The sequence below is a fragment of the Episyrphus balteatus genome, chromosome 3 (assembly GCF_945859705.1).
Source record: "Episyrphus balteatus chromosome 3, idEpiBalt1.1, whole genome shotgun sequence".
In the NCBI taxonomy this organism is placed as follows: Eukaryota; Metazoa; Arthropoda; class Insecta; order Diptera; family Syrphidae; genus Episyrphus; species Episyrphus balteatus.
Genome location: NC_079136.1, coordinates 67,559,801 through 67,585,099, shown reverse-complemented (window position 1 = coordinate 67,585,099; position 25,299 = coordinate 67,559,801). Strand labels below are relative to the sequence as shown.

Genomic DNA, 25,299 nt, shown 5'->3' with positions numbered 1-25,299 from the left:
ATTTCTCTAGGGAATCACCAAAAACTGCAAACTACCAAGTTTGAAGAAAATCACTTCACTCGTTTAGGCTGCAGCTCCAGATAGAGACAGACAGAATTGCCGGACCCACTTTTTTGGCATTCTCCATCATCGTAATGTCATGTAAAATTGTTATCTCGAGTTCGATTTTTTTTACAAATCCTAAACTTGCCCTATAGTACCTATATCGCAAGTAAAAAAATAGAGGTCCTAAAAATATATGAATGTGATTTTTAAAATACATTAAGTTTAATATACATTTTTCTGGAAAACTCTAATAAACGCTCAAAATAAGGAAAAAAAAACCCACCCCAATAAGTATGGTGCTGCACTTAACTATTATAGGTAAGTGCAGTACAATAATACTATAATAGTCTAAGATCTAAAATCGTGTTTTAAGACCGAAAGTATAGCCAAAGTTTTCATATTCTGTTTTATGTGGTGCCGTGAAAGAAGGTTATTTCAAAAAGAAATTTATTTGTGACTTTAAATCTTATTGGAAAAACATGGTTTAACTTATTAGATTCTATATAATTTATACATATTTTGAAATTATTTCTTTTTAACTCAATTTTTAAAAATTATTTTTTTTGTAGTGAAACCTTATTTCTTGTGCACAAAGAAAAATCACATATTCATAAAATCACAAAAATAACAACTCCTTAAGTAAAATTAACGATTTCCATGAAAATGAAAAATTACGATTACAATTTTGAAATTCAGTACAAATGTTCCTTTTGAGTTCAGTATTAAAAATCAAAAGAGTCTTTAACAAATCATAGGTGAAAGAGTGTTTTATTTAAAGGAAAAGAAAAATATAAGAGAACTGCAAAAAAAAACATTTGTTTTCCATTACAAATGAAAACAAAATTTATTGCAAACATAAAATTTTGCATTAAAAAAATGTTTATTGCAACTGGAAAAAAAAATTGCATTAAAAATAAATTTTATTGCAACTGAAAAATATTTTCAATAAGAAAAAAATATTTATTGCAACTGAAAAAAAAAAAAAAATCATTGCAAAATGTGTGCATTTAATATTTTTTTAAAATATTGGTCGAATGTCTACAATTTTGGCTATTTGACATTAGGTTCAATATTATAATTGAAATAGCTAATGTATCGTCAAATAGCCAAAATTATAAGAAATTCGACGAATATTTAAAAAAAATATTTAATGCACACATTTTGCATTGAATTTTCTTTTCAATGCAGCAAATTTTTTATTTGCGTTAAATATTTTTTTTTTTAATTCAAAATATTTTTTATTTGCAATACAAAATTACTTTCAATTCAAATATTTTTCAGTTCCAATAAAATTTTTTTAATGCAAAACCTTTTTAGTTGGAAAATATTTTTTTTTAACTGCATTAAATATTATTTTTTTTTATATTTCAAATGCATTTTTTCCAGTTCCAATAACATTTTTTTAATGCAAAACCTTTTTAGTTGGAAAATATTTTTTTTTTAATTGCAATTAAATATTATATTTTTTTAAATTTCAAATGCATTTTTTTTTTTCAATTGATATTTTTGCAACACTGGAACTCCATAGGTTTGTAAAAAACAACTAGGTCCTGACATTTTTAAATAATTCAGCATTGAGAACCATAAATACATTATCTGGAATACTTATTAAATCTTTATGTTGTATGTTTTATGGAAACCCCTGCAAGCAAACATATGTACAACCCTGTAATTCTCAGCCAGCGATATGACGATACATTAAAAATAACAATTAAGTGTATGCTTATTTTTTTCGGTATTACTCAATTTTCATTTCATTTCATTCGATCATATGTCGTGTATTTAAAACACATGAAAATAGTTTTCTTTTTTTCATGAGATGTTTCGAGGAATTTTAGGTAAGATAAAGAAAGTCTAAACTTGTATACGGAACTGGCCTATTTCAAAATATCGTGCTTCAAAATTTATTTTTTATATAATAATACCATAAATAAGCTGAGAATGAAAAAAAGTTTTCATAATGTAAAAAAGTGCGCAGTTCTTTTACAATTTGAAAACGTTTTTTCTTTTCCAACTTATTTATAGCATTTTAATAAAAAGAGTTTTAAAAATAGAATGTTGTTATAACTCCATTATTCAATTTAATTTTTCACGTTTTTTTTTTAAGCATTTCGATAATTTGGAAAGCTGGTTGAGAATTTTTTAAAAATGTTTTGAGATACAGAATTCACTCGTACAAAAACAATTTTGAGTCACAGAATTTCTGATTTGCACTACATAGTTTGAAAAACAGAATTTTTTTCATAGGTACTCTTTTGGGTTTTTTTTGCATTTGAAAGGATAAATACAACTCCTCCCAAAAATATTAGCCATCAAATTTGTTAATCCTGCCATATGCGTCACGTAGTGCAGTACCCTTAAGTATTTTAAGACTTTTCTTTCAAAATTACTGCAAATGAACCCGTTTTTCTTTTTTGTTCCAAAGTAAGCATTTGAAAATACATATTTTTAAAGTTATTTAAAATATATTTTGTCTTAAATATTCTTTAAAACAACGGGTTTTTAAAAATGCTTAGACTCATTGTTCTAAGGTAATCCAGAAAAGTAATTTTAACATATTTTAGGTGCTAATCTTTCTCTAATTTTCAAGATAAAACTTGGATACTAAGTATGCTTTGAAAAAAAAAAAAACCCAAAAACTCATATTTCTAAGAATTTTTCATAAACGTTTTTCTTTATTCAATTTTTGAGTTCTACGGAGTAAAATCTTTGCAACTAAACAAATTTAAAATTTGTCTTAAATAGTGTGACCAGCAAAATAAATTAACCTAATCTCTTTATTTAATGTTTTATAAATTATTAACTCCTTTCAAAATGTGTAAGGTTTAACTTGTGGTTTTATGAACTTAATTTTTTTTTTAAGATTCAATAATAATAAAATTGTAATTCAAAATATTAGTGCAGTTCCAAATTATAAAAATGTGAATTTCTACTTTTGCTAGTGGTAGAAGTGTTTTAATTAATGTAAATGTTAATTTAATAAAAAATAAATTTGATTTTATAGAAAATACATAATATTAGCTGAGTTATTGCAAAAGTAATTTCTTTGTTAGTAAAGTATGAAGAAAATTCATTTTTAATCTAAATTGTTTTTAGAAGCCAGTAAGAATTAAGGTCTAAATTTAATTTAGTAAGAAAAGTAATATTACTACCAATTATAATTGGTTCTTTTAAATTATGTTTTGTATTAAATTTTAGCAGCAATCTTTCATCTTCCACCAAGTTTTTTTCTATCTAAAAATTTAGACCTTAAAAGTGGCAAAGCCTTGTTTATATATTTTTGTTTTTGTGTTAAAAAAGAGGCATATGGTTTTTTTATAAATCCCTTTAAACTATTTAATATTTCAAAAAAATCGAGAGTGAGTGTGTGTGTTTTTAAATATTTTATTTACAATATTAACGTAATCTTGTCCAATGATTTTTTTAAATGTGCTTATGTTTTAATTAAAATTATTAAAATAAATTTTTAAAAAAATATTAAAATGGTACAAAATATTTTTAAAAACAAAATTAAAGAATAACATTGAATTTGAAATGTTTATATTACAAAATAAAATTGAAAATTCAGAAAAAAATAGTAAATTAATAAAAAAAAAAAAAATTGCGTTGGAAGCTTAGCATTTTACGTGTTAATTTTTTTGGTTTGATAACGTGATAATCACCTCACTAATAAGCGGGTCCAGTAAATGATTATCAGTGACCCGGGTCATAACCGTCTCCGTGAATGTCGACTTTGTTATTGTTTCTGTAATGAGACCTAATTCGGTGGGTGCCGGAGGCAACATTGGTAGATCCGGTACGGCCTTATTAACGGTGACTGTGACTGATGGTCCAACACCATCGTGTTTTGCCATATGTACTTGATGTTGGCTACCACCACTCAAAAAGTGCGCAGGAATCATTGCTTGGAAATCATCACTTGTCAGTGGCCTTGGTGGGGGTTGTGCCATCTTAAATTTGGATTTTTTTTTTTTTTTTGGTTTTTTTTCAATGATTTTTTATTTTTTTGTAAGTTTAGTTTTTGTCAGTAACATCAAAGAGGGGAAGTGTGTTTTAATGATTGTTTTAGCAATGAACCATATTTTTTTGGTTTTTTTTTTTGTAGTAAAACACAATGTGTTTTATGGTTTATTTATTTATATGTATATAAAAAAAAGAGAAGAGAAGAAAAAGGAAAAAAATAGATGATAATAGGTTTCATAATCTATGTTGTTATAATTTATGTATTATTTTTAGTTTTCCTAATTTTTTTTGTTTAAATAAATTTAAATTAAATAAGTAAAGTTGTAATAGTTAAAATAATTCTTATTGTGTACTTTAATTTGGAAAAATATAAATTGAACAATTTTTAGCAAAATACAAATTATAAACTAATTTTGAAGAATAAATACACTTTACTTATCAATATTTTTCTATAATTATCTACAGTATGATGATAATTTTGAATAGATGCATAAAAAATAAAAATAATAATAATAAAAAAAATAATAATTAAGGATGCAAATTGTATTATTATTATATTTGCCAATAAGACAACAACAAAATTAAGTGATTAATAAATTTGAAGATGCAAATGTTTATGAGTGCATGCAACAATTAGGGACATTTATTTTAGGTTCTTGCAATGCATTTTAGTTCCATCAGCTAATAAGAAATCACAATTTATGTGTATTAAATTTATAAATATATTTATTAATTAATACATTCAATTTTGTGTGAGTAAATAATAAGTACAAACATATTCGGCAAAAAACAATCAATCATAGCTGCATTTACGGAAAGTCTTCAATTCTTCCTATGTTGTTTTAATAAAATACTTACTTTAAGGGCAGAAATTTCATTTATTTTGCTTACTCTATTCATATACTATCTTAAGAATTTATTTTAGGAGTATGTCCCAAAAACAGAGTAAAGAAACAAGTAACAGAAATCGGACTTTGTAGGGAATGTACCAGGGTTGAAGAGGACAATCCCAATTTGTAGGCATACAAGAGCAGTTCAAAAAACCTTTCAAAATTCACTTCGAATTTGAAAACAATAAAGCGGCACATATTAGTCGTATACTCCCACACTCGGATAGTCTTATATGTTGTTTAATCAATATTTGTTTTAAATCCATTATTTGTCTATCATTGAAAACTAACTTGGAATTGACAACTTAAAAAGCTATAGGTATATATATAAAATAGTACGTATACACCATAGTGTACTTTTTTTTAGCGTTCATTCTCAGTGGTTTGTTTAAAACGACGAAATTGTGCTCAACAAACGTTAAGTACCTACATATAATTTTGAAATTCAAAGGACATTCAAGGACATCTTCGGACACGACCTCGAGATTTTTGGGGCCTAGCGAATCTGATTACACGGTTGTTCTATACAACAAAAATAAAGGCAAGTATTTTAAATATTTTTCGTACGAAGATTTTCAGAAAGTCTTTTACTTCATTGAGTTTTAAAGTAGAACTCTTTATTTTTGCTGATGCTGATCTTTTTATGATAATTACAAAATTTAACTCGATCAGGAATTATTTAGTAAAGCATTCAATTCAAATTTATTAAGGACAGTGCAAATTATAAAAATGAATGTTGCTTTGGTTTTAAAAATAAAATTAATAAATCTACGCCCGATTGCTTTCATATTTGACAACTTAAATGATCGAATATTTTGGAGGAGGTAAAGCAATTTAATGACAAATCGCGTAAAAGTCAAGTTTTTTTTTACAAACTGATTTTCGAGATTTTAAACAGTTCATTTGCTTTAAATATTGTCAAAAATGTGCAAAAGTTGGCGCAGTAGTCGCAAGTTGTCAAAAACGGCATCCGAAGCCACATTCAAAATTTTAAATTTGTTAGTGGAAATACTTAACCGTGGCAATTGTAGTTCAAAAAAGAATTCCGAATTTACAGGGATTTTTCAAAAAAACTGTTAAAAAAATGGTATCAATGGAGTGTTTGATAAGCAATTTAAAGTTTTATTTCTTTTTCGGGGGGACAACAAGTTAATTTTACAGTCTACCGGGAAGGAAGGTTAGGAGTCAGATAATAAATTATAAATTCTGTTAAATTAACTTAAGAAATTTATCAGAAATAACATTAAAAGTTCTCGGTTTCTTATGTTCTCAGAACTTTGGCTTTCAATCAAAATTTTGCAACATCAATTGTCGAATTTTTTTTTTGATTATTTATTCAACTTTTTTTTTTTTGTATTTAATTTTGTTGACCAAACTCGGCAAGAAATCTTCTGAAATCTGAGGTTGAAAACCTACATTAATGATTACTTTCCTAAATTTTCAAAATGGCGACTAAAGAAACTTGTTTTCAGCTCTAGATAGTTGATTTCAACAAGTAGTAGTTTAAACTGACATGTACAAGATACAAATATCTAAAGTGGGTCATAAATATCAAATATCAAAAAGTTTTGATTTTAGTGGCTCGAGTCGGTGTGCACACAAGTGCCGTGTCTATGGACTGCTTAAAAGATCCAAACTTCATCTTGGTGAAAATTAGTTTTAAAATTAAAATTTTTTTTTTGTATCTATCGATAAAAAATCATTTTAGAAATTTACGTGCGTAAATCAGTCAGAACATATACCCTAATTTTTATCTTTAATAGCACTGGTCTGCAAGGAAATCCTCCTTTAAATAAAACTATACTCTTCTAAGGGATTTTTGTATGCTGATTCCGAATCCGAAGTCAGAATTGACCTAGCACGTCATGTTTTTTAGATATTCCCGTTAGAAAATCTCAAAAATCCATTTTTTTGCTATTTTCGAAGAAATATTTTGGCATAATGTAATCTTTTTCAATTAAAACTGTTACGGTTTATGAAAAAACTTATTTTTTTCTTTCAAATTCAGTTTCAATTATCTCAATATCTCTTTTCTTCTCCGAGATAGGTCATACTATGAAGAATAAGTGGTCTAAATTTGAGCTCAATGCGACAAATAGTTTTAATTTTATACAAGTTCAAATGAATCTAAAAGGGTGATTTTTTAGAAACTACCCACATTTTTCAAAAATCATTTTTACAAAAATGGTACCTGATAGAATTTTTCTGAAACCAGATTTAGATTCAGGAAAGTCTAATCTTTCATAATATCAAAAAATTATTTGAAGGAGAAAAAAAAGTTGAATTTTGCAGACCAGTGTAGTTTAAGCTGAACGTTGAATATGTATGACTCGCTAACGTTGAAGTTGAGCATCAGCATGAGTCACACTTTTTCGTGCATGCAGCCAGTGTTAATCGATTTATGAGACGTTATTACGCCAAAAATTGACTTCGATTTGAAGTAACTACAGGACTTTTATAATAGAAGAATTTGTTTTGTATGAGTTCTTGGAGCCTGTCTTTAAAGCACTTTGACTGCATTTATTTTTTATTTACAGCAAAAACCTTTCAATGTAAATCTCTCCTGTAACCTATTTTTGTATCAACAAAACAAAAAAAATGTCATCCTAGCTTAAGTTTGACCCTGAAAAAAATTATATTTTGTTTCAAATGAAATGAGACATGCTGAAACATTAAACGTTAATTCTATAATCCTGATAAAACACCTTAAATAAATCTGTTATCCCTCTTAACTAGTTGAATGAATCCCATGGTCAAAATTTTTCTTCTATTCTCAATTTTTGTTTGGTAAATCCTACCTCAATTAAGTTAACTTCCATTGTGTGTGTGACTCAACTAATTCCGATTTTTTATCTTAATATTCTTTTAATGAAACACTAAAGCCAAAATGAATTGATATTCATTAAATTTGAACGAAACGCTTACTTCAATTTTTGTTTTTTTTTTGTTTTTGTTTTTTTGGGGGGGTTAGATAAATATTTGTTTCTAAATCCTTTTCTTTCTCTCTTAACCTCCTTCCTCCTCCACCTTCACAATTTTAGTTGCTTCTTTTCTACATCCTAGATAAAGTATTATATAAAGATAAATAGCATTCATTAAGACTAATATTATCCAAAAGAAAACTACTTAATTCAATGAGGTATCCCTTTTCATTAACCCCAAAATACAGTCAGGCGGCGGCTAATCGGGCAAGGGTAGAAAAACACAAGAACAAAAAAATATATAGGGTCAGCTATAAAAACAATAATAACAAAAAAAAAAAAAAAAAAAGTTGGAAGCAAACAGATTTTGAGGAGAGAGAAAGTGAAGAATAAGAAAACAAAAATTAATACAAACAAAACAAACAGAACGACCGAATGTAATTTAATTAAATCTAACTGCTATTGCTTTTGTGCTAAACACACACACACATACAAAACCACAACAACAACAAAAACACACAAAGTTATGATTTCTTATTAGTTAATGAGACTTTATGAATGGCGATTTGAGAGCAAAACAAAAAAACAACATTTACGGATATTTTATTTTTTTTTTTTAAATTTTGGTTTCTTAAATAAATATTTATGTTATAAGATTTTTAACAACACACAGTAAAAAAAAAAAAAAACAAAAAAAAAATAATACATATATGAAAACATAAATAAAACATAAAAATTAATAATAAATAAATACTAATATCCTTAATATCCTTAAAATTTATTTTTTTCAAAAAAATAAAATAAATATATTTGTGAACATTAAATCCTTACCTGAGTTTCAACATCACCACTTGTAGTTGTTGTTGAAGTTGGTGTTGAATTTGAACCATTTTGCGATGGAGGCGAATGCTGCTGGTCCAATGGAATGGAATTGGATTGTGCCAATCGGAGTCGTGGCGCTGGCACTGGTTGTCCTGTAATAGCATCAACAATTGTATCCGGTGAAGCTGCACCTCCTGATGGCGTTGGAATGCGATTTGTCGACAAGTCGAAACCATTTGTCTTTGTCGTCATTGTGGTTGGTGAATCATTTTTATTATAATTCGCTGATGATGGCGATGACGACGAATCGTAGGCAAATGATGGAGTGATGTATTTTTGTGATTGTGTATGGGTGGTGGTGGTGGTGGGGGTGAATTCTTCGGCAATATCACCGATGGAACGATTTAGTCCAGCTGTTGGAGTGGTTTTATTTAATTGATGTCGATAAATTTTTTTGGTAAAGTAGTAATTGAGATTTCCTTTATATAGAGGGTTTAAAAATTTGTTTGTATTTAAATTAAATTAATATAGGTACAAACCATTTATTTGTTTTGTTTTTTTTTTTTTTTCTATTTAAATTTTTAAAGTCCAAGAAAAAAATGATGTTGCTATTGGAATTTGTTTTTTTTTTTTTTTTTATTTACAAAAATTACTATAAACGTAAAAAAAAAATATGTAAAGTGCGATTTAACATATGAAACCTTTAAACGACGTAGGTATTTTTTTTTTTTTTAATTTATGGATTTTGCTAGTGTTTTCTTTTATTTTTGATGATTAGCTGAGTGTTTCAGAACTAAACGAGAAAAATAGTTCAACGAGTCTAAAAAAAAACGTAAGATTTATCAATGTTACATGAAATCTTACGTTTTTTGAGTAATCAAAGTGTAAATTTGAATAAATAGGCCAAACTTGTAAACAATGATACAAATTTTTTTTCGAATTCAAGCTTTTTTCATTTTTTGAATTTTACGAGAACATGTTCTATAGTATTCTAATGTAAATTTTTTTTTACACCATCAGAAAATAGACATTTTAACGAACGAAATGTCCACCGACTTTTTGAAAAAAGCTGATATTTTGAAACGTGAATTTTCGATTGAAAATTAGGGTATTTTTTTGGTATTAGGTCAAAATAAGGTAAACAAATTAATATTTTAAATCAAATAAATTACAGTGTATTTGGGACATAATAAGGTAAATTTTCACCAAATTTCGTAGAAAAATTTTTGTTTTGAAAAAATAAAAAACCAAAAACTCGGTTTTTTGAATTTTTCACATAAATTTTGAGGTTATGTGAAAAAATTGTTGATACAAAAGTTGTAGATCTTTTTATTTAGTTTTGCCGGAAATCGAGATATACCATTTTTTACCATTAAAAACTCAACCCACCCACTTCCCGAACTCGGCTCGTCCGTAATTTATTTTTCCTTTAATTTTCATCATATTCACCTCCTTTTCCAATGGGTGTCATTCTACTATGATTTTTTTTTGGTTTTAAAAACTATCGACTGACTTTAGAGCCTTGAAAATAAAGAAACCTTTACTTTCTTAGAAATATATTAAAGCTCGGCTTGACTTTGTGGATTGGATTCGTGTTACACTTTAACAGATATTGTACAGATATGGTGGAAAAGAAACTGTTCACAACCCTTCATTCTTCTTCATAAACTCAAATCGAGCTTTAAGATTTTTCTTCGAAAGCAAATTGGGTCTGTTTTCTACAAGGCTATAAAGCCAGCCGAATGGGGGGTCGTTAAACTGTCTACTTGCTAACTAATTTGCCAGTGTCTCTGCGAAATAGTTGCATTGATGCATTTGAGGCAGAAGTTTCATCTTCTCCAAGAGGTCTGGGACTTTATTTTGAAAAAGGATTATCATTGAAACTACTTCGTTCTTGTTCAAAAATATTATACGCATCAAGCTTTTGCATCAAAGATATTTCTGTTCCAAACGTGATGCTTTTTAGGTAAGGTAGTGTTTTCTTTCTTTAATATCGGTACAATGATTGTATTGCTTAGACGTTGCACTAGCTAATTAAAAATACTTTTCAGAATATATTTTTTTTTTTATCAAGTTTCCGATGTCAGTTCAGTTATTTTTTATAACTGCACTGACATTGGCTATTATCTTTTTTGGTAGTCAATTTAATGAGTTGGACGTAAGACATGAGATGTTTAAAATCTCAAGCTGAATATTTTGATGTCTAGACACATTCACTCTCTGACCTACAGAAATTAAAATCATTTCCAAACGGGGTAATATTAAAAGCCTTACAAATTATGAATTATTTTTGAACTGTAGGTACAATATTGCATTTAAAATTGTATCCTTTGATTATATGGAGCTCTTTCGGCCAAATTAGGATAAAATCCTTTTGTTCTTGGATTTATTGGAAACGATTTTAATGGGAATGTTTTCTTGACCAATTGTTGATAGCTTATTCGTTCTTAGTGTTGGCAAAATACAGTGCAATCACAGATAATATAATCATACAGATATCTTGTCTGCTCAGAAAAATATGAATCATTTTTTTTTCCTTACCAGACAAGCCTTACCAGACAAGGAGCTTTCAAAAATAAAGCTGAAAAAGCTCTTTTGCAATTGGACATTTTTTCTCACTCACTCTCATTCATAGGAAAGAAGAGGTTTTTTTTTTACTGAATATTTTAAAGCTTTTAGAAAAGCTCTTTTTTGGTCAATTTCAGTTTCATATATCATTTCTCTCCATATGAATAAGACATCTGTTTAATTTATTATCTGTGGTGCAATGTTGGTCCATAATTTAAATGGACGCATACTATATAATTTGGCGGAAAGGGACCGATATTATAAGAGTACCTATCTACAAAGCTTCAAACTTTTGACATCAACTTTTCAGGATTTCAATTTTCAATTTATTTCAAAGAAACGAAATAAATCAATTTGAAAAAATGTGTACCCCAACGTGTATTATTATACCATAGACTTTAAGGAACAATACAAATGCTTTAACCGTTTAAAAGATAACCGTATCCAAATCGCAATGCATACGAGTCATAAGAAAACTACTGAAATCAGTGGGCATTGCTTGGGATACGAATATCTTCTAAACGGTTAAAGTAATCAATTTGATACCAAGGAATTTTTTATAGAACGTTTAAGCCCCTACAAGAATATATCTTGCTAATTTAAAAAAAAAATGAATTTTCAGTGAATTAGAAAATTTTGAAAAGAAAAAAATGTTTTTTATAATTTTCTTTAATTTTGACCTCAAATATCTTTAGAATGGTTAGATTAATGAAAAAAGTTAATAGGACATGTCTTGCGCGTTTGATTATTATAATTTTTCAATTTGTTACAAAATTAAGAACAAAAAACGAATTTTTTAAAGATTTTCTCGATTTTTGGACCTCAAATATCTATTAAACGGTTAGATAAACGAAAAAAGTGTACAAGCCCTTTTTTGTAGAGCGTTCAATTTCCTACAAGAATATGTAAAGAAATTTGCTAAAAAGTCGATTTAAAAAAAAATGATTTTTTTTTAGTAGAAGCTTGATGTAAAAATGGAAAATTTCGAAGCGGAGGATCTTCCCATTAATATAAAGAGTTCATATTTGGTGTGTATATTCTAGAGGTGTCTAGCAATAGATTTTTTGGAGTACCAAATCAAAAAAAAAAGAATTTCGATTTTTTTTGACCCACCCTAATATATATTTATATATTCTAACGTTTTTGAGATGATGCATTTTAATTTTTCAACTGAGAATCTCTTAACATTTTTGATGAAAAATTAAATTACCTAATCATGCAAAATCCGTCATTCTAAAACTTTGATCTCTAAATTAAAATTTATTGGCCTTATCACGAATTCCATTCGTATCGGAAAATTTCTACGATTACCGAAAAAAATTAACACAAAATCCCATCGTGATGGTGACGATTTTTATGAAATTTTCCATTACGTACGTATTCCGAAATCGTTGCAAATTTCCGATACGAATGGAATTCGTGATAAGCACGAATATTTTAAATTTCCAATAGGTAACATAAACATTTTTTTCTTGGGCATTTTCCAAATTTACTATCTACTCTTTTTTTTCTCACACATCTATCAGCAACTACTTCTACCTTTATGGCTACTCCTTTTTTTTTGTTGTGTAATATTCTTTTTAACTCACCTGGACGATTGGCCAAATATCCCGACGGGCTTAATGCATTTAATACCGACGGACTACGAGGACTCAATGGAGGCTCTAATGGTCCTGATATTTCACGTTGCAATACCAATCGCACGAAACGCTGATGGTCGGTTAGAAGTTGTACAGCTGCATCATGATAGGCATTTGTCATATTATTTCCGTTAATCTGAATGAATGCGGGTAGAAAAAGAAGAAAGGAAAGGAAAGAACACGTAACTCATTCGTTCAACGGGGCTGTAAAAAAAAAAAAACTCTGCAAGACCACAAAACTCACCGCTAAAACCCGATCGCCAACCATTATTTTACCATCGCGATGGGCCAAACCACCTTCGGTAATACGTGATATGAAAATACCATCACAGTTATCTTTAAACGGCGGCGAGCCTTTACCGCCAGCAATACTAAATCCTAGGCCCTGGTTAATTTGATCCCTTATCAGTGTTGTATGGAGGGTAACTTTATGAACGGGTGGTTCCTAAATATAATAAATCAATGTTGTTTTTTAAGAAGAAGGATTTATTTTTCGTCCTTTTTTTTTTTGTTAGGGGATGGTTTGGGAATTTTGTCTCTTTTTTTTTTAATTCATGTGGAAAGGTGAAAAGGGTATAGGATACATAACATATCTCTATGCAGGTTTTTGTTGCCTAACATACCTTGCCATTTTCTAAAGTTCCATTTGTGGTAACCGGAGCTATGTTGGTCGTGGCAGGTATAACATGTTCAACATTTTGTGGCTGATACTGTTGCTGATGTTGTTGTGATGCGGCAGCATTCGTGGTTATCATCATATTATGTTGCTCCTGATAATTGTATTCATTTGGAAGGATTTCAATGGGCGGTGGGATGGATTTGTCGTGACGAACATTTTGTGGTGGTCGGGTTTCAACTGAAATCTAAATATTTTTTTTTTCGTATTGTTTTGTTTTAGTTGAGTTGAAAACACTCGCATTGTGTAGGTATATTTTTTTTTTTTGTTCATGCTTTTAGTATAAAGGGTTTGTATACAGTCTGGATCAATTGATTAAGGACATTCATTGTTTTTTTGTAGTAACAAAAATACGACTTTAATCAAAAAATCTAGACTGTATACAGGCAAGTGGTAGGTATTTTGAAATATTTCATGAATTTTAAACAACAAAATTTTTTGAATGTGGGTAAAGGGTTAAAATGTGGAAGAGTTTCAACACTCTCTAGAGAGGTTATATGCGTGAATGATCTAATTAAACTGAGTTAGAAATGTTGGCTGAGATAAAAAAAAAAATAGAAAACATTGAATTTATCTCATGGGAATTTTTTTTTTTTGGGATGAAATATATGCCTCGTCAACAACGAACACACACAACACATTTTGGGTAAACTGTTTTAGTGGTGGGTAAAAAATTTTTGTTTCAAATTGTGTTAAGAGTTTGTGAGTGTTTTTTTTGTTAGAATAGAGCAGAATTAGGATTTTTTTTAGAGATAAATTTTGTATATCATAGATTAAATTTAAAATTAGATACACCTACGGGATTTTATGTTTTATCTAATTTCGGTGTGGTAGTTAATTTTAGGTGTTTTTATTTATGAAATAAAGAGTGAAAGAATTAAACTGATAATTATTTTCCATTTGTTCATTATAATTGAATTGTTTATTTAATCCACTGATGAATAGTTAACTAATTAATAAAAAATAACAGTATTTTAAATTTAAACCCGGATGAGCAAATAATAGAGATAAGTATTTTTTAATTTATTTGAAATATTCACAAATTATTTGAATAAGAGTGGTCCATTTTTGTTGGTTATTTGTAGATTTTTGAGAAATTGTAATTTTTCTCAATCGATTTCATGATGACAGGGAAGGTGTAAAAGAAACAGTAATTTAAAAGAAAAGTTGGAGAATAAATCAGTATTTACCATATAAACTGGCTACTTATTATAGGAATTCTAGGTTAAAAAAAAGGGACAGCTTAAGTCCGTATGATTTTTCTTTATTTTTCGCATTTTTAATAAATTTAAAATGCATACAGAGCAGTACAATATTTCGAAAGAAAAATAAAATTACGACTGAGTGAATCAAAAAGTCAAAAATAAGTACTAAATATGTACTAAAAATGAAAAAGAGTTTTTATTTTTCAGCCATGGTTCATTGGTTTATTTTCTTTTTTTTTTTTTATATTTTAAACTTATTTCAACTTATATTTTTTATGAAACAAAGGCTTGTAACTTACTTTATGCGATTGAATAGCTGACAAGTTTGTTTTTCCGATATGCCTTTGACAGTGCATTTCGCAAATTTCTTCAAAGTTTGGTCTTTTTTTTTAATTAAATAAAATTGAGAATATACTAATATATATTTTTCTCGTAAAAAAACATCATGCTTCTTTCGCAAAAATATGATATTTTCATCTTATTTAATGTATTAAAAATGAGAAAAATGTAGTATCAAACTTCAATAAAAACATATGGGTTACATTACGAAAAATTGTTTAATACATAAATAGTTTTTTTTTGTCAATTTCAATATAATTTGATACGAAAATACTGTCCATGAATGTAGCATTCGAATTACTTTTATAATACCTAAAGTAAAAAAAATTTTTTTTACTAAAAAAAAATAAAAGTCTGTTGGTAACTCACGTTACAAAAATCGTACACGTTTTAAGAGTCCGACAGTATGAAGTTTTCTTTGAAATTAAGAATCTTAATTTTTAAATTATTTATACTCTTTGAATTTAATTTCAAGACATAAGGAAATATAACAATGCAACTTGCATAAAGAGTTGTCGTTTGTAAATAGTAATTTGCTATTGAAAAAAGTCTGCATAATTTGTTTTAATTCAACAATTCAAAAATGCAACAATCAATTGAAATGAACAAGATTTTCCTTACATTTTCGGTTTTCATAGTACAGTTTATTTTAAGAAATCATTGTGAAATCTCCTCAAAATTAACATGGTTTTTCGCTGGGAAAAAATTAAAGATTTAAAAAAATTGAAGTTGGGGCCAAAAAAATTATTTTTGTATTTACAGGTTTGATAATCAAGAAGAATCAAGAAATAAAAAAAAAAATTGTTACACTCATGAAACTTGGCAAAAAGTTTCCTTTTGGGATAAGAACCAAGTACAAAAAAAAGTCTATAAAAAAAAGTTGGGTGGAAGGGTGTTTTTTCGCGGACAAGAGGGAGGGGGTGAAGGTCAAAAATATACTGAAAAAAAAAAAATGTTTGTCGAATATCATTATATGACACATGTTTTCAAGGTATACTGAATCTAATAACATAAAAATAAAGTCAATACGATTGCTCTAAGAAAAGTTATTGCCGTTTAAAAACAAGGGTGCAGGTAAAATATAACCAAAACCCATGTGAAAAACATGCTACACTGATAAAATTCGGGATGAAGGTTTTAAATAAAGCAGGGACAAAGGATTCATTAAGTTCTTAAAATTATTTTTGGTGAAAGGGTGTTTTTTTGATAGGTTAAGTTGTGCGTGAGAAAGGTATCATAACAGCTGACTTATATTTTATTAATTTTTAAAACTTGGTAAAAAAGTTTTGGTTGGTATAAGAATTAAGAATCTTTAAAGTGTACAAAATTATCTTGAGTGAAAGGGTGTTTTTTTTTTAAGAAATGACGAAATTCGGAATTAGTACCACAAAAACTGGGAAAAAATTGTTACACCAATGAAAATTGGTAAAAATGTTTCATTTATAACAAAAACCAAGAACCCAAAAAATCTATACAAATATTTTAGGTTAACGGGTGTTTTTTTGGGAAAATAGGGAAAATCCGCGATAATTCCCATAAAATCACTAAATTCATTAAATATGTTCTTTTTCCCATAGGAATTACGAATAAAACAAATCTATAAATTTTTTTCATGTGAAATGGTGTTTTTTTTTTGGTGTAGAGGTATTGTGTGTTGCTTAAAAACATTCAGTAGCCACTGGCTTCACAGCCTTGGCGAAGAATTTTGGTTTTAGAGTTAAAAAGTAAAACGTCTTTAATTCTCTTATTCGAGAGGTCGAGAAACCTGTCGCGTGAAACCTGGTCTGGACTGGACTGAAAAACAGCAAATAAAGTGGAACAGGATCTCCGTTTTTGATGTATTATATCAAGTCTACTTGCATGCTCGCCTACCGACCACGAACTACTTCTGGTCTGGAAGAAGATGAGAGTTGTTTAGATCTGTTTCTGCTGTGAGTCGGGCCAGGTTATGTTTGAATTTTCTCATAGTTACTTTTGCCTTTTTTTTTTGTCTTCTAAATTTGTCCAAACTGATAAATTCAAGTGGAAACTAGTAAATCGCACCCGAAATTTACTGGTAAGTTAGGGTAAGGTGGTATAAGAGTGCGCATTTTAGACAAAATACCAAATAAAACAATAACAAAAAGAATTTAACTACTTTTTTTATATATAGTTTTAAGTTTATAATCAAAGCAACGAAAAAAAAACTTAAAACTGGTAACAAGAATGTATTAATTCAAAAGTTATAAACAAAATACCACATTAGGAAATTTGCGCACTCTTATACATCCTATTGTGTAAGAGTGCGCGGCTTAGTTTGTAAGAGTGCGCAGCTGCGCACAGGTGTAAGTTCGCACAAAAGTCGCAAATAAAATTGCCTATCTTTAAATAAACAGAGTATTTTTCAACCCATCACTCCTTGCACGAGGAACAATCAATTTAGTCTTCGATTAATGATTCCGAGAAAATTTCAATATTTCCTAGTTACTCTCATTCGCTTGTTTTTTGTAAAACTTTTATTTGGTTTCTTTTTGGTTGGAATTGCTTTTTCTAGCTGCTGTTTGCTGGTATATGGACAAATGCCAGTTATTTTGAAGCCTTGGATAGCATTCACTGCTCTTATAACCCGCGCACTCTTATACATCATCATGGTGCGCACTCTTACACGCTCAGACATGTAATCGAAGAATATGTATATAATTTCACAATGCACTTTATGACCAGTCTTACGTGTTCCTCAAATGTTTCTTTTTGTCGACTTTTTAATGTCCCATACTTTGTTTATTGTTATTTTTTGTTGTTAAGCGGAAAATTTAATTTGTTTGGCAAGAAATATTGGAAAAAAAAGTGCTAAAAAACTTAAACTTAACTAGCACCTATGTTTACAAACACATTTGCATGAAATTTTGACAGCAGATCAAACTCATTTAGATCTTTCCAAAATAAGTGCATTCAGTCTTATATTCCCTTTCAAACCGTAGAAAATGGCCTTGCGCACTCTTATCAACCGCGCACTCTTATACCATCCTACCCTATAGCTAATAATGGTATTCACAGTCAAAACCGAAAAATCCAAATTTAAGCTAGTAAATCGCAATCAAAACTAGTATCACAGCCAAAAAAGAACTACTAGGTAATATAAGATTTTTGTGAAAAAGGATAAGGGTAAAACCTTAACTACATTGGCCACTTTTTGCAAAAGTACAAAAGTAAAAATATTTTTTTACCCGCTGTAAGTTTGCAAAAAAAGAGTACCTACCAGACCAAACTTTCTGCATCAGTTTTGTAATTTTTCTATTTCGGGAAATCATCACAAAGTCAATTTGAACATTTTTACTTTTGTAATTTTTCACTTGTTAGGTCCATGTAATTAAGGCTTAAAAGAGAAACTTTTCGACATTTATTATTTATTATTGCTCAGATAGTCTTCAGAGTTACAAATATTTTGATTTTGCTTTTATTATATGGACCACTCTTATTCAATTAATAATATAATTTTCAAAGAAACCAAATACAAAAATGGATTTCTCTAATTTTTACTGCATTTTTATACTTTTGCACGGTACAAAAATTCTTAGAATGAATGTTCCGTATTCGACTAAAAATTGTTAAAATGCGTTGCTGTTTACATTGTATTAGTAATAATTTTAAAGTTTAATTCTTAAAGCACCATAGTTTCGAATAAACGGAAATTGAAATTTCAACAAAACATAAAATATAGTGAATTCCTGTCAATACCTCCTATCAAATAATGAAAATTATAGAAAGAAACTTGCATTCACTTTTCAGTAGAAAAGTAAAATCTCATTTTACATCCAAAAACATTTTAAAATTTTGGACATGAGTTTCAAAAACTAATATTTAAATGCAAATTTCTGTCTTAGAAAAAAAAAAAAAAAAAAAACAACTAAAAATCGATTATTTTCACCATCATATCACATCGTTGTGCGTGTCGCCCTCAAATATTGCCAATGTTGTCTTCGTCGTTCTATGGTTTTGGTCTCTTCGGCATCTCAATAAACCAAATAATGCATCCAAAAAAAGTAAGTTTGACAAGAAATCGATTTCGATGACGATGGGATAAATTTCTCTTGATATAGCTCTTTTGCACCCTTCACATCGACCGAAAGACCGACCGAAAGACGACGATGAAATCTCAGCTGTACACACTTTACCAAGTAAATTATTCATAATATTGGATGGTTTTTTTTTTTTTTACTATTTCTATCATCTTGAGGAGAAAGAGAGTAAAAATGTAACCATATGTATCTAAAGAAGATACTCCGTGACCGTATAAGTATTCTCAAGACACCAGTCCCAAGAATCTCTTGCAAGTCACTTAAATCTTTTTTCTTCTTCTTCATCGTCTTTGTTGGGATAACTATGGTGTTGATATACGCTCTTTTTTTATATATTTCGTCTTCGAAAAGATACTTCTGCATTTTTTTCCAAAAAAAAAAAAAATAAATAAAAGACTATTTGTATTTATTTCGTTTTTCCACTTTTTTTTTCTATCCAAACGCAATCTTATGTCATTTATATCTCTCCTCGAGACGGGCGATGAATTTTTTTTTTCACTCTTGAAGAAGATTTAAGCCTTTAGTAAATGGAACAAAAGTAGATACTAGTTGTTGAATTTTTGCTGCTTTTTTTCTGCATTTAAATGCTTCTTAGAAGTAAGTTTTTGTATTTTATAACAAAAAAAAAAATATTTTTAAATTTTTTATATATTTTTTGGACAAAATGACACAGGAAAGCACTTAAATGTTAAAAATATAAAAAAAAAAAAACTACCTAGGTCCTTTTTAAAATCCTAAGGAATTTTATATACAAACATATTTTTGTTTTATATTATTTACAGTTTTTTTTTTTGTGGACAGACAAAAGCGAACAAATTTATGATGAAATGATGGGACACTTGCTTGGAAAACTTGAAAGCAATTTGTATAAAGTTATTTTAAGGAAAAGAAGCAAAATTTTTTGTTTGTTTTTTTTTTTTTTTCTGAGAAAAAAATGAAGAAAAGTTGTCAGTTATGCGTTAGAAAGTTTTTGGAATTTATTTTTTTTTTTTTGTATCCTTTGTAAGAACTTCTACGGGGAACTATAATATAAAATAAATTTACACTTTTTTTTTTTTTTTTTTTTTTTTACACTAGAAGAACACTTACTTTTTTTGTTTCTAACAAAAAATGTATTCAGTGAGGAGGATTTTGTTCAGTGCAATGGGTTTTAAGCAAAATAACTGTTATTTTCGGAATCAAGAACTTAACTAATGGTAAGCTAAAATACGTGGAAAATACTATCGGTAGAATGTACTGACTATAGAAGGGGAAGAAGTAACATCATTGTGAATTTTTGCTGAAGGCAAACGAAGTGTAATATTTGTTATGTCAAAAAAAACGTTCAAGATAATAATCAAACTTTGACCACTAATTCGCTGCAATGGAGATATTGACGAATCTATCTAAGGATGATTGTTAATCGGGGACCATGATCCGAAAATCAAATGAAAAACCTCGACATGGAATTACATGCAACAATATTTCCTTAAACAATCAACCACAGCTAATTTATATAAACCAAAAATAAAAGGAATCGATAAAGAAAGCACTATCAAGTATTATCTTTCATGTAAGAAGAAGAACCAATCCAACCATGTAGTACCCAGGTATTCAAGAGGACTTTTTCCAACAAAAAAAAAAAATCAAGAAGTAATGGGACCAGCCAACAAAAATGATTTTTTCAAGGTCACTTGGAGGAAACGATCTAAGAAATTGGCTGATGAAGAAGAAAAAAAAGGCAAGTCAAACCTCCAGTGACCGTCAACCAAATAGCCAGAACATAAATATCAGAAAATATAATCAAACAGATTACAGATCACGTTACCCGTGATGAGAAGAGATAAGGTTTTCAGCTGAAAAACTATAAAAGACTACGATGAAACCATGACCAACTGGAAAATAAGTGGAACCCAGAACCCCTACCACACCTTATGTTACTAAAAGAGGTCAATTTTACCACTATCGCCAGTAGACTTAGGACTGGAGTGCGTTTAAAGTTTCGAAAAAAAACATCGATGAAATTTGTCTACTAATTCAGCAAGTCATGTAACACCGCTTACGTTACGTCTACACGTAAACTTTGATCATGAAGAACAAGGTTCAGTAGAAGCGACTTAAGGACAACTTGAAAAATGGTATATGTATGTATTTTACATTTACCTAGATACCAAAATCGTTTTAATTAATTTGATATGAATTAAATATTACTATAGAAAAAAACACACTTAACGAACTTTCTGTGCACTAAAAGTCATTTTTTTTTTTTCAAACGCAAAAAAAAACTTCTTTGCACACCCTAATTAAAAATATTTTTTTCCATCGATAATTTGTTTCAAATGTGAACCATTCGTTGTTTTTGTATTCCACTATTAAAAGTAGAAGAAAATATGTGTTTTTTTTTTGCGCCACCCTAATGTAACACAGTTTAAAAATGTTCCATGTTATTAAAACAATGCGCAAAATTTTAAACGATTAAGTAAATTGCTAAAGCCATTTTTTAAGTAAGTTACTAAGCCAAAAAGCATACGGATTTTTAGCTTAGTAACTCACTAAATGGCTTTAGCAATTTACTTAATCGTTTAAAATTTTGCTCTAATATTTTCGGGAGCAGAAAAGGATATATTTTGTTTGCTTATTAAACAAAACCCATTTGGTCGTCTTTTTTTATATTTTTTTCTGACGTTTATGAACGCTCAGTGACTGCTGAAAATTGTACTTACGCAGGCCTGCAAACATTCTGCAGAATTTGTGTGTTCATTAATGCAATAAAGCAGAAAAACGATCGGACTAACGCAGATTTTCGACGTTTATGAAAACACCCATACTCAGGAAGGTTAGAATTGATAAGTCACCACCTTCAAAACGTTTTCGATCCCTATGTGATTTGGATGTTACAGTATTTTGGAACACTAGAACCTTCAATTAGCAAATATAAACATCATTCAGAAATCAGATAAAGAAAGCTACTAGGATCCAAACCGTCAAACCATCAAAAAAGACCTTCCATTCAAATTAAGCGAGGACCTCCTCCATAAAACCCGCAAAGCCTAACCAGATTGACCTCGAAAAATTTCCGCAGTAGGTGACTGTATGTATGATAACTATCACGGAAGCTTTTGCTGTTCATGTTTGGACAAACTGTGGAAAGTTAGAATTATTAAGAATTAACGTATAGAAAAAACAACCTTGACGAATTTGAGTCAAAAAGACCAAATGATATAAACCTTGCCACTTCTGACAACAAAAGTAGCATTTTACTCGTTAAGAATTTGCATTTGAAGTAAGATGTTGACAGAAGTCTAGGGTTTTTAATATGTAAACGAGACAAAGCGATGATCAATATTCGGAATAAGCCCAAGAGGGAAGAAATGCTATAAAATTAAAAAAATAAGACATTAAAATAAACCTAAGAAGAGACACAGTAAGAGACTTTTTTGTATGTTGTGGCTTATGGAAACTTCCAGAGATAGAGATAAAACTTGTTGTGGTAGCATACCTACATTTCTTGAACTTAAACAAAGAATTCTTTTTCTTCTAACAACAATAACTTACTGTAAACAACGTTTTCCTCTTTTTCAGTACCAGTTCCAAGATATATTAAGACTTATTGGATATAAATCTTTTCAATCAATTCCCTGATAAGAACGACATAACTGTCAAACAAGCTACTTGAAACGTTGATTTGATAAGGACCAATCTTTAAAACGGATTATTAAAGGTTTTTATGGCAGGAGTAAACAAATAGACCCTTTCTAAAACCTTTATAAGCCCAATCGTGGTAAAAGATATAGACCAGCTCGGTGGTTTTAAGAGAGTGATGGTCGGTTAAGGATGAATTTGCAAATTTAACAACGGGTCCACCTGATCAAAATGCTGACAGTATTTTTGCTGAACAGTTAAACCCATGGGCATCGTCAAACGAAAAGGGCGATGGAGAATCTTACCATGCTTAACTAAAGCACAGGTTACACCCAGATGGTTACCAATGGAGAAAGTATCGTTGGAATGCTTCTCCAAATATTGGTAGAAGATTTCACCAATTCTTTTTGCTTCTTATAAATTTCAGATCCAGTTCCTTCCATGGAAACTCTTTTTTTCAGTAAAAAAAAAAATATATTATATTCAACAAATAACGCACTGACAACATTCCACTTCTCTTTCCCAAAAAAAAAAAAAAACCATACCATAACCCAAAAATATATAATCCAATAACTTACCTGTGATAATGAGCCATCTTCGCTGAATATCGGATGACCTATCAGTCGAGTTACCTCACGTTGCACAACCAATACCAATACAGTACCGCAAGCTTTCAACACTTGCACAGCCAAATAATGATCAGCATTCTCCACAGATCTACCATTAACTTTGATAACTTTATCACCCACCTTCAAGCCAGACAAATCAGCTGGCCCACCTTCTGTAACACGTGAAATGAATATACCTTCATCGTTACCTTTAAAAGGAGTTGAACCCTTGCCACCGGCTATACTCAACCCCAATCCAGCTGCTGTTCGTTCAATATGAATCTCATATTGCTCTGTTCGCAGTTCTGTAACACCATCTGGGGCATCTGAAAGGATATATAATAAACAATGACCACAATTAATAAAAAAGAAGCTACAAGTAGGGTTTTATATACACAAAGGACCTTTAGAGATAGAAAAGAATAAGAAAGAAAGAAGGTAAAAAAAAACTAGTTGCTGGTTATTGCATGTTGCAAGAAATAAATACCAACAACAATGACCGTGCGACCGACCTTGCATCTTGTATTCAAGTCACGAAATGTAATTACAGTTATAAAAGGACAAAGCCAAGCAGCCAGCCACCACCGTTACCATAGGGCCATGGATACATCAAAAATTAATCAAAACCAAAGGCAAGAAAAAAAAAAAAACATAGAACCATCCCCTTGTGATGCACCAGGATGGAAGAAGGAACTTTTGTTTCCTTATACCACTAGGACACTACTAGGACTAGAGGATAACCAATGATATAACTGTGTGTAAACTTGGGTACGCGCGGTGATGGTGTCCTTTTTTTTTTTTGAAAACCTGATTCTCTCAGGTCACTCGCTTGCTCTCGCTCACCGTAATTTGTATCCCTGTTCGATCCAGAACCAGAGTACGTTGTGATTATTCGAACTTTTTTATCCTTTCTCTTTAGCGAATTGTTAGGACTTCGACCGGATGACAGAGAACTGCGTAGACTTCCGGTTGCTAACGAGGGACTATTTCTCCCATCTCCTCCTCCTCCTGCTCCGTTGCTGCCATAAAATGTTGACCTACTCTGATTACCTCGTGTGAACAACGAGGACTGCCCACTTGAACGAGGCAGAGAATTGGTGCCTTCTTTGACTTTTAGCTTTACGCTAAACATTGTTTTAGTGTTATCCTTTCTGTGAGTTTTGCTCCTTTTTTTTTTGTCGGTTTTAATTTACTTTTATTTTTTTTTACTGGGAATTATCCTTTGGCACGAAATTGTTTGTGTGTGGTTTTCTTACACCATTTTTATTTTCCACACACAACTTGTGATATTTGAACCTAAACTAAAAAAAAAAAAATTACACACACATAAAAAAATTGATCCTTTTTTTCCGAGTCGAGGTTAAGGTAAAGTGCAATTGGAATTCTATCACATAGTTTTAGGAGCCAGGTCCCTCTTTGAAGACATAAATACTGCTCCTTTTATTGGAATCGACATTTTTTGGTTTTTCATGTGAGAAAAGATTAACTCGTTGGCAAATGGGAAAACTTCGTTTAAAACTCATGAAATTGCAATTTAAATTGTGTTCTCTTTTCTTGTATACATTTTTTTCTTTATATTTTGTGGTGTCTTCATTTTCTCTTATATTGCAATGTGAATCATGTCTGAAAAGATTTGTGACAACGGAAGGGAACTTTTTTTGTGACAACATTAGAACATACCATATTGTGTAAAAAAATCTTCTCACTCTGATGACATTTAAAATGCCGGATTTCATACGAAAGGGGCCTAAAAAAAACACCCTTTAACACAAAATATTTGAATGAACTCATTTAGCATCATCTGATGGTATTTGAGGCATTCATAAATAATTTCATAGGTCTACTAACGAAATTCAAAGAATAATCAGTAAATTTTTTTTCGTATAGGTTTGAGTCCAGAAAACTCAAAAATCTTATCTAAAAAAATGTTTATTAATAGGTTT

At 29.6% G+C, this 25,299-nt stretch overlaps 1 protein-coding gene across 18 annotated transcripts in view; it reads right to left on the bottom strand.

Annotated features, from left to right (window-relative positions):
- The window catches only part of LOC129913044 (protein lap4), a 335,223-nt gene that overhangs the window by 127,163 nt on the left and 182,761 nt on the right, over positions 1–25,299 (bottom strand). For 13 of the 18 annotated variants that reach the window (XM_055991409.1, XM_055991410.1, XM_055991416.1 and 10 more), the window contains 6 exons: positions 23,327–23,682; positions 13,473–13,712; positions 13,094–13,294; positions 12,799–12,985; positions 8,651–9,120; positions 3,708–3,995 (listed from right to left, as the gene is read on the bottom strand). In XM_055991409.1, coding sequence (XP_055847384.1) covers positions 3,708–3,995; positions 8,651–9,120; positions 12,799–12,985; positions 13,094–13,294; positions 13,473–13,712; positions 23,327–23,682 — 1,742 coding nt within the window. Of the gene's footprint in view, positions 1–3,707; positions 3,996–8,650; positions 9,121–12,798; positions 12,986–13,093; positions 13,295–13,472; positions 13,713–23,326; positions 23,683–24,199; positions 24,658–25,299 lie in introns of all 18 variants that reach the window. The other 5 variants (XM_055991421.1, XM_055991422.1, XM_055991423.1 and 2 more) reach the window with 4 other exon arrangements.